The sequence below is a fragment of the Clupea harengus genome, chromosome 18 (assembly GCF_900700415.2).
Source record: "Clupea harengus chromosome 18, Ch_v2.0.2, whole genome shotgun sequence".
NCBI lineage: Eukaryota > Metazoa > Chordata > Actinopteri > Clupeiformes > Clupeidae > Clupea > Clupea harengus.
In genome coordinates this window covers 19,460,672-19,470,579 of record NC_045169.1, presented here as the reverse complement: position 1 = coordinate 19,470,579, position 9,908 = coordinate 19,460,672, and the positions used below count along the sequence as shown (strand labels likewise).

General features: G+C 44.1%; 1 protein-coding gene across 2 annotated transcripts in view; it reads left to right on the top strand.

Moving 5' to 3' along the window:
• gpr185b (G protein-coupled receptor 185 b) overlaps window positions 1-5,127 on the top strand; it is a 6,905-nt gene extending 1,778 nt beyond the window's left edge. For both annotated transcript variants that reach the window (XM_031585255.2, XM_031585256.2), the window contains exon 2: window positions 79-5,127. In XM_031585255.2, coding sequence (XP_031441115.1) covers window positions 81-1,061 — 981 coding nt within the window. In that variant the 5' untranslated portion in view covers window positions 79-80 and the 3' untranslated portion in view covers window positions 1,062-5,127. The remainder of the gene's footprint in view (window positions 1-78) is intronic.
• Window positions 5,128-9,908: the final 4,781 nt, after the last annotated feature.

Here is a 9,908-nt window from a genome sequence, read left to right as displayed (position 1 = left end):
TTTCTCTTTGCCTTCCATTTTCCCCGCACCTCCTGCTCGCTCCCTCCCTCCCTCCTCTCCTCTCCCTTTCTCCATCAGCTATGATTCACTCTTTTGCTGCAGCAATGAGCAACGAACTCCAGAACACCTCCTCCTTGAATTTCCAGGACGTGCAGAACTCGTCCCCGGTGCAGACCCAGGACCTCCGGCCGCTGACTGTCAGTCCCTGGGACATTGCTCTGTGCGTGACGGGCACGCTCATCTCCTGCGAGAACGCGATTGTCATTGCCATCCTCTTCTACACACCTACGCTGCGGGGGCCAATGTTCGTCCTGATCGGTAGCCTGGCCTTCGCGGACCTGCTCGCCGGCTTGGGTCTCATTCTGAACTTTATCTTCGTCTACATCCTAGACTCGGACTTCGTCACTCTTTTCTCAGTAGGACTACTCATCGCTGCCTTCTCGGCCTCCATCCTCAACATTCTGGCCATCACGGTGGACCGGTATCTCTCGCTGTATAACGCGCTGACCTACCACACGGAGCGCACCGTCACGTACACCTACGTCATGGTCGTGGTCATCTGGCTGGTGTGTATCATGCTGGGGCTTCTGCCGGTGCTCGGTTGGAACTGCTTGCGTAACGAGTCCAGCTGCAGCATCTGCCGCCCGGTCACCAAGAACAACGCGGTGGTGCTGGCAGTGACGTTTTTGCTCGTCTTCGCGTTTATGATGCAGCTCTACCTGCAGATCTGCAAGATCGCCTTCCGCCACGCACAGCAGATCGCCGTGCAGAACCATTTCATAGTCATCTCCACCACCAAAGGCGTGTGCACGCTGTCTGCCATCCTGTGCACCTTTGCCATGTGCTGGATGCCCTTCGCCATGTACTCCATTGTGGCAGACTCCAGCTACCCCATCGTATACACTTACGCCACTGTGTTGCTGGCCACGTGTAACTCGGTGATCAACCCCATTATTTACGCCTTTAGAAATCCCGACATCCAAAAATCGCTGTGGCTTGCGTGCTGCGGCTGCTTCCCCACCAACCTCTCACTGCGGCCAAGGACATCTAGTGATGTGTAGGGTTTGGGGCTACTTTTAATTAGCTAAAACGTTCATATTGGCCTCTACTGTGTCAGTGTTCACGGAGTATTATCTGCATCGAGGGTGTGACGGGTTTGTCAGGGAGAAAAAAAAAAAGAAAAATATGCCTGTATGTATAAAGGCGTATAGAAGTGTACACCGAGAACGCCTCAGTCGACCCTGTTTAACGTCGCAGGTGGGGACTTCCTAGGTCTCGTCACAGAAACAGCGTGTGAAATCTCACTCTTAACATTTTTAGCACAAATGACAAGAGGTGTGGTCCATTGTAATATCACTTCACATTCAGTAGCACTTCTCACGGTCAGCGACAGGAGGAGAGCTCTGCTTCTTCTGCAAATGTTACATGGTTTATTTCGCCAAAATACCATTATGTCGTGTAAAAAGAGGATGATAGGCAGGGAAATGACCAAACTCCGTTTAATCTAGTCAAGAATAAACACAGGGCATAAAAAGCAACCAGATTGCGTTTTCTGTAGGAAGACTCGATATTGCTGTTGAAACCAATCGATTTTTGGGTAAAGCGACATTCTGCCCATTGTACTTGATGAATCCATTATCGTGCCAAGGAAAGTTCTGTAAATGTCCGCTTCTGATGACACGAGTCTCAACTGACATTCCAAGCTATGACGCTGTCCATTTAAATCCAGCTTCAAACTGACCGAAAATACTTTATGCATACACAGCCTGAGAAAGGTTGCCTCTCACGATCGCGCCCTCAAATCATTTTTTTTAATCATTTTAAAATGTTATGTAAAACGCCACTCATGGATTCGCTAAAGCACAACGACACGGAAGATCAGGTTTTCAGACGGTGCCAAAGAAGTTCCAGCACCATGGAGAGCGAAACAAGAGCAGAAGCCCCAATACCCATACAAAGCTGCTTTTTTACACGAGAAGCGCGTTGTTCGTTTAATTATGCACGAGAAAGAGGTGAGAAGAACGCACTCCCGAGAGCGGAAGTGTGCACGCTTTCTCGGGCAAAAGTTGACAATCCAGGTTTTTACACCCTTTGTAATGTGTTCACACATGTCATGCTTGCTCCTGTTTGTTTGAACGCAAGCCGATCTAATTGGTGTTTGGCAGAGAAATCCAATAGCTTCTGATGCAGTAGTGCAGAACGCAGCCACGGGCATGGACAACCTCAACGAGTTAATACCATCTATGACCTCAGCAGAAACATTCGACATTGCCTTTGCATTAGCTAGGCCATCAGCCTATGTTACGTGCAGTTAATTTACAGGCGAAAGCAAATTAACGGGTCTGTTTGCAGATTAAATCCAGATTGATCAAGATCATATATGCAAGACAGACCATTGCAAATCAATCTACGTTGGAGTGTCTTGGCCAATGAGCTAACAAGCCAAAAGTTAAGAGCTTAAGGCACTCCTGAAACTCAACAAATTGTAAGAAGATCGTTTCCAATTTATGTCGAAATGTTGAAATGTTTGCTACATCTTTGCTTATACCACGGCCGTGTCTGAAGACATTTGCCCATTGGCCATCTGGGCATTAAACCCCAATACTGCACTATAATATTAAGCCTAGACTATTTTTGTACAAATATAGCCTAGTTTAACTAACAAAATGTTAGTTTTTGGCCATATTACACAGCACTGCTTCGAAGCTAACCTCTTAGCCTTTTTTTCTGTCTCTATTCCCCAGAAGCAATCTCGTTTACGCTGTCCATGTATGAGAGCAGAACGCCATGGCCACGGGGCAGTTAGACACAGAGGTTAATGAGGATTTGCTCGGCAAATGATTTCATGCAAAATGAGACGCCAGCCGAGGCGCTTTGACTCGACCCGCAGTAACATGTTTTTCCACAGCGAGGCTTAAGTCAATTTTGTTGCTAGAGGGCAGCTTCTCCTGGATTGCTGAAACTAAATTGGAAAAAAGGATATAAATAGCATATTGAAAGTGAGAAGAAAAGTCGTCTGCGCTGAAGTCCAGATATAATGACCTATACTTGTAATAAATTGCAGGTAGCCATTCTCTTTCGTTGGAGAGACGGCTGTGTGGATTTACAACCACATGTTTAGGAATATACAACTAGTGTCAGTAGCCTTGATGCGAAAATAGCTAAATAAATGAACTATCACCGTTGTTTTAATTCACTGTTACAGCAAGGACATTGCAAATCCATCCTGTTGCAACACACATTAAAAAGTAAAACAAACACACACAAAAAATGTACTTAAAATGAGGCAAAGAGGTCACACAAATGATGTACTACGTAGGATGTTGTAGTTTTTATACTGTACGTTTTTAACGTGATGTTTTTTTAAATTATTATTCATTTTATGTGGAGGGGAAACGGCCTATAATGAGGCCTATTTAGAAACGGCGCTGTCTTATGTTGACATGCCAGATATGTGTATGTTCAATTCTGGCCTTATCTCGTTCTCCTCGCAATAACGTTTCAATGTGTACAGTTTGTTATGTATAAGAGAGAAAAAATCTACCAAACCTCTTGACAGTATTGAAAACTACGTTGACGTGAAATCAACTTTCATATCTTCTTGTCCTCAGAATACCAGAAACAAAGGCAGAGCCTGTGTGTTTAAATCTATAAATACTGTATATTCCTGCAGTATGACAAAGTGACAAACGTTGGGCCACTTTATCAGTTTTGCTGTATGTTTCACTGATGTAAAAACAATTCTGATGGAAACCTGGGGATTCTCTTCCATTGCAATGGATGGTGAGAGGCCCTTTTGAAGTGTGTGTGTGTCTATGTAAGAGTGGTTGAATGTGTGTGTGTGTGTGTGTGTGTGTGTGTGTGTGTGTGTGTGTGTGTGTGTGAGAGAGAGACATCTGTTTATACACCATTCGCTTATGCCTGGAAAAGTAGGATGGGGTGACTTGATACACTGTGCCCCTATTCTGTTCAATTGGAGTCTTATTGCAGGAGTCTCAGCCTTCCCTGTGCCAAGCTGTTTCTTTTAGTATTGTAACTCCACACCACTACAACAGAGAGAACTGCTGTACATTCAGTCATTTCATGGGAACCCCCATGGTTATTTTTCTTATGCAATGCTGTATGGAAACATCTATTTTTATAAGCAACATCTGAGCATGGGTTTTCTGACATGGCTGTAACTGTGTGTGTGTGTGTAATATCCGTGTTCTTATCAATCGACTCTCGAGAAGAAAAAAAAAAAAAGAAATGTGTTGGCAATGATGAAAGTGCCATATTTTTTTTTTTACTCATCAGTGTCTTACTTTTTTCTGTAATGTATTTTATTCTTTGGTGGCGTATGGGATCTGTAGTGAACATCACCACATCTAAGCTTGTGTTCACATGATTAAAAAAAAACAAAAACAGGAGGGAACAAACAAATGTTTTGGGAGGACCTCACCTATTTAACTGAAGGTGATGCTGATAGCCACACGAAACCTGTGGGTTACAGCTAATCAGGTGTCCCGATACTGGACCAGGTGGAACCCTGCCTGTTTAGCTGAAGGTGATAGGTCAATAGCCACATGAAACTGTGGGTTCCTGCCAATCTTCTTTCTCTCCGTCTCGCTCTGTCCTCTCTGGTGGCCATCTAAAGCAGGGATGCCTCTGGCAGTGTCAGCCTGGGAACAGTAACAGATGGCACAGGACGGGCAGAGAGATGCCAACCTGAGGTCTCCCGCTGATGTGGCCCACCTGTCCTGTGGCACCACAAGCTGATGTCACGAGTGAGGCTGTTGGGGGATCACCTCTGACGGTGCGAGTTGAGATAGATAGTGTGAGCAGATCAAGGCTTCATGGTTGTCTCTATCTACACTGCTGTTATCTGGGATCTGTTTTAGACCGAGTTAACTGATCTGGCTGTTATCTGGGATCTGTTTTAGACCGAGTTAACTGATCTGGCTGTTATCTGGGATCTGTTTTAGACCGAGTTAACTGATCTGGCTGTTATCTGGGATCTGTTTTAGACCGAGTTAACTGATCTGGCTGTTATTAGGGAAGCGGTCCGATTTACCACTTAAGAAACTGTAGTGTTAGTAGCAGTACGGCGCTTGTTATTGTGAGGGAAGAGAGAGAGAGAGAGAGAGAGAGAGAGAAAAAAGGAGAAGAGGTAGGTGATGACTAAGCAGGGGTGAAAAGAGAGAAAACGAAAACCTTTCTGTGACTCATAGGACGTCACTGACAGAGAGAGAGAGAAAAAAAAGCGAAACCCGGTCATTTCAAAGTTGTTTCCTTGGCACCTCTCTCTACTTTGCCACCCTGCCCTAAAGCAGGCTCTTCTAAAAATACCCTCTTCCAGTAACGCAAGAAAGCAAGAATTGTTTCAAACATATCTGGAGTACTTGAAATCCCTTTTCTAGTCCATTAAACCAGACCTTGGCCGCGGTTCTGTAGGGTAGCAGGGTATGTGTTGGTCCTGGGACAGTGGGTGTATCTCTCTATCAGTAGGAAAAACAATGTGACTTCTCTTTGGGCCACTTCCTCACATTTTGTATTAGTCTTTAGAAAATGGCTGATTCTCTAAGGCCTTTGTTTCGGTTGGTTAGTAGAATGGCTTTTTTTTTTTATTGGATACCAGATTCTGTTGATTGTTTGGATTGCCACAGGGTAACAATGGCATACTTCTGATTTTCCTTTCAGAGGTGGTTTATCTATGGAGGCACAAGATGCAGGAGGTCCCTTTTTCTATGAGCTGTGAAGAAAAAACAGATCCTTACCAATTACAGAGCTAATCTCTCCTGCAGATTGTACCTACTATGGCTTTAGGTTTTAACCTCTACAGTATGTTACAGGTAACAACCCATTGGACGATTTGTCACTTTGAAATATCAAAGTTAGTTGGCAACCTTGAGTTTAAATACAGTTCCGAATCACAAGTCCTTATTTGGGGTATGTATGGGAAAGAGAATGTATGGTTAATAATACTGTGACGTAAACATGCACATGATGGTGTACCTACATTTTTTTTATTAATTCGTTGTTTTGTTTTAGTTTTTTTTTCACTTTTCTTTGTATTGTGAATTAAAATCTGATGACAATGCACTTTATGAGAGGAAACATGCTACACATTGCACTGTTCGTGTCGAATGTACTCCTTGATGAAAATTATTTATTTTTATTACTGTAAATATAAAGGAGAAAAGAAAAAAAGATGATAAAAAAAATGATACTTTGTGGAATAAAACATGAAAACAATTCTGGCTGTAGGTGTTGTTTGTGGTATTGGGGTGGTTGTGTTTGCATGCCTGCTTTCTGGCGTAAGGAACCGTAGAGATCAAAAGAGCAACGCATACATTATTGAGGTTTCTCCGCTTACATAACGCACTCTTCCAGTCAGAGTCGATCCTGTAGCGCGGCGAGCACGAGGAACACCTTCTAGCCAACGGAAAGAAAAGCGAGGCAGCGAGATAACAGCCGGCTCCTACGCAACGAGAGCATGCCCGTAACCAGCTATGAGGTCACCGAGGTCCGCCACTGCGGTCATGTTTTTAGATCTAAAAACACAATTTGAAACTTTGTGTAAACTGGCGGCATACAATATTCGGTGAGAAAAAGCCATGATCGTTACGTAATTTTCGTAAACGTAAGAAACGTTAAAAACCGTAACCTGGTAAGTAAAGGCGATTATATGAAATATGTTGAATATGGGTATTCTGGCCATGATGAAGGCGAGGCCATTTCTTTCATATTAGTAAGCTAGCTAAGGTGATATACATCGCCACTGATATAAAAAAACTGCTTTTGTAAGCGACGGTATCAATAATAGTAGGCCCACTAAACTACAACCAAAGCCAAATTTGGAAATGAATAAAAGTATTGACTGGCGTTGGCTTGTGATGGTGCTCCTCTATAGCATTGTTCTTTCATTTGAAAATTAGCTAGGGTTACAAATAACCTTGGCTAAATTATCAAGCTTTATACAAAAGACCAGTGTATTTTGATGCTCTACATAATGTTTGATTTATTATTCATTCAGCAATGCATATGAAAGCTCCTCACTTACCATACAGTAAACTGTCAACACATGATCCCCCATATGGTATGTGTAATTCTAACCCCCCCCCCCCCCCCCGCATTTTTTAAAATGTATTTTGTATTTTAATTAATGTCTTGTAAACAGCAACAGGTCCCTTTCTATGTATGTAATGTTCCTATGTGTAATTCTGTAAAAACCTAACCCAATGCCATGACTTGCCAAACCACAGAGCAGATGTAAACAATGCATGGGTGGCTAAGCCCTAGCTTGGTATAACCACACCCAAGTGCAGTTTGTGAATAGATAGGGGCTGACCAGCTGCATGATGTTTACAGTCATTGAATCATAATGGGCCTAGATTTCGGATACATTTCGAAACTAGTGGACCAGCCTTAAACCAATCAGCATCGACCAGTATGGGATTGCTATACTTCCTACTTCGCCTGATATACTACCCTTTTCCCAAACCCCATTGACAGTAAGAAAATAATGTCTTTACCCCTTGATGAATGAATGTACACATTCTTCTTGCTCCTGCTGAAGTTCGTCTGTGTTTGCTAGTGTTTTTACAATGGCCGCCATAGTTGTTACTACATTTTGAAACAAACTTCACTTCAACGTCATCACACTTACTCAGCCCCCACTGGTCGCTGATTGGTCCACCAATCAGAGTGACTGAGCAATTTCATTTTGCAAATAGGTTTCCAGACTATGATCTCTGAGTATGATCTCTGACTATGATCCTAAAAAACTGATCTGAGAGCAATAGACGGGCAAAAGCCAGGCTAACTAAATCCAACAATTTAGCAGCATTTTCTGAATTGACGACCTGTAAGTCGGTTGTAGGCTAAGCTGTAGGGTATTTGCTTGGGCTACTTCAGTTCATGGAGGGTTTTGCATTGGTCAGGTCACAGAGCAGAGGTTGTCTGGCAGAACATCATATTTCAGTATCGATTTCTGAGGGTCTCACATGGTAGACTGGCCAAAGCAAGACCTGCATGGTCAGGTTTTAGTGCAGTCTACCCATGGCAGAGGTAAGCCCTAAACCGAAAATATGCATAGGATGTTCATACATGTTGATGGCACATTTGCATATGCTGTCTAGATGAGCTTTATCACTTGGTAAACCAAAAAAGGTGTCATTCCCAGTCATAGGTTGGCTTAAGTGGCAGGTAGACTATAATTTGGATCAAGTAGGGCTTTAGACACAGAGTGACTCCTGTTTCATTAACGTAAATGAGTGGTTTACAGAAAAGACTCCACATTTGCTTGTGCTAAGAAATAGCCCTGTGCTGGAGATGTCCGGATTATGGGCTATAAGACAAACTCCTCTCTCCTACAACAGTGTTTCAAAAAGACACGGTACCGTTTTCTGTTGTTCCGGGACTGAAAGAAATAGGCTCTAAGCGATTCCTCGGGATGCGTGCATGTGTTGGTCGGAGTTGAATGGAGAATTCAGACAGTGCACGCACACCCTTGGCCAACTCGCGGATGGAGCTCATGGCATCGCGCTTACCCTCAGTTATGACGCACTGGGGGTGCGGTGAGCACACCCGCAGACAGCATTCACCTCCAAGGACGTGAGCCGTGGGGCAATTTCATGTATAACGGCTCCGCCTGCTGGTAAGAAAAAGAAAACGCAACACGACACGAGGGGGGAGAGACTGGTGGGCTGAGGGAAAACTCTCTGCACGAAGATCGAAGCCACCTACCCACGCACACCGCCTCCAGTCACGCAGGCACAAACACACGCACACACGCCTAGACTCACCCCCACGCACCGATGAATCACCGAATGTACTCTCCCGGCCTGCAGAGGGACCGTCATTTTCCGGCGAAGGAGAGCGAGCGCAGTGTGGACGGTATCACCCCCTCAACGGCAGTGAGTCACAGCCCAGTGGTACGGTGCAAAAACAAACCAGAGCGATGAGCTGATTCCCCGCAGCCATTATAACGCGAAGTAAGGAGGGTGGATGCCCTCAGAACAACGCCTTTGATAGAAAGTGACAAAAATGCCGCATCATATCTGACAATGAAACGCAGTATAACCTGAAGTGACAGACTGCCCATTAGAAACACATTTAAGCCAGTCACTCAAGTTTCAAACTCAGGGTAGCATTTGAATAGGCTACTTTGCAGTGGCGCTTTGCTTGATGCCCTAAAATGCACTTAAACACAAATTATGTTTCACTCTTGGTGCAAACAAAACACACACCTACATATCCAACCGGCAAGATAAGGTGAGGATATCACCATCAAGAATGCTCCCATTCCCTTTCTGGGCATGACTCATCATTTCAAACTGCTTCTCTCTTTTTGCAATCACCAAACCTCTCTGAAAAAAAACAACAAAAAAAACTACAACTCCCATCATTTATCACTCCCTCTGCCACCACCTAACACATCTAAGGTATAGGGAAGCTGGGCTTAGCACCCCTAAAAATAGACTAATGGGACAAAGAGAGAAACAGGGAGGAGGTGACACAGGATGGCATGACTCTGGCTTATGTGACGCACGAGAACACGGACGTTGACGTCAAGATGAGCAGTGCCACTGATGCGGTGTGGGGTGGGGTGGGGGTTTGGGTGGGGTGGGTAAAGACTTGAGTCAAAGCCATCTTGTTGTTTTCCCCTTTTTACCCGGAAATGGCCAGCTGTGGAAACTGTGTATGTCTGAGCAAATGTGTCTGCTTTTACCAGCCCTGTGTAAAATCAGACACTTTTTTTTTTTTATTGAAGATATGACGTAAAGGTGAGGATGGCCAGGCAGATGAGAATGTTCTACTTCCAGAACAAGCCAAGAATGATTATGAATCATCAAAAAGCATACTTTTACAACCCTCCTCAGTGCACTTCACACAGCAATACACCTGTTAGTATGTCTCTATACAGA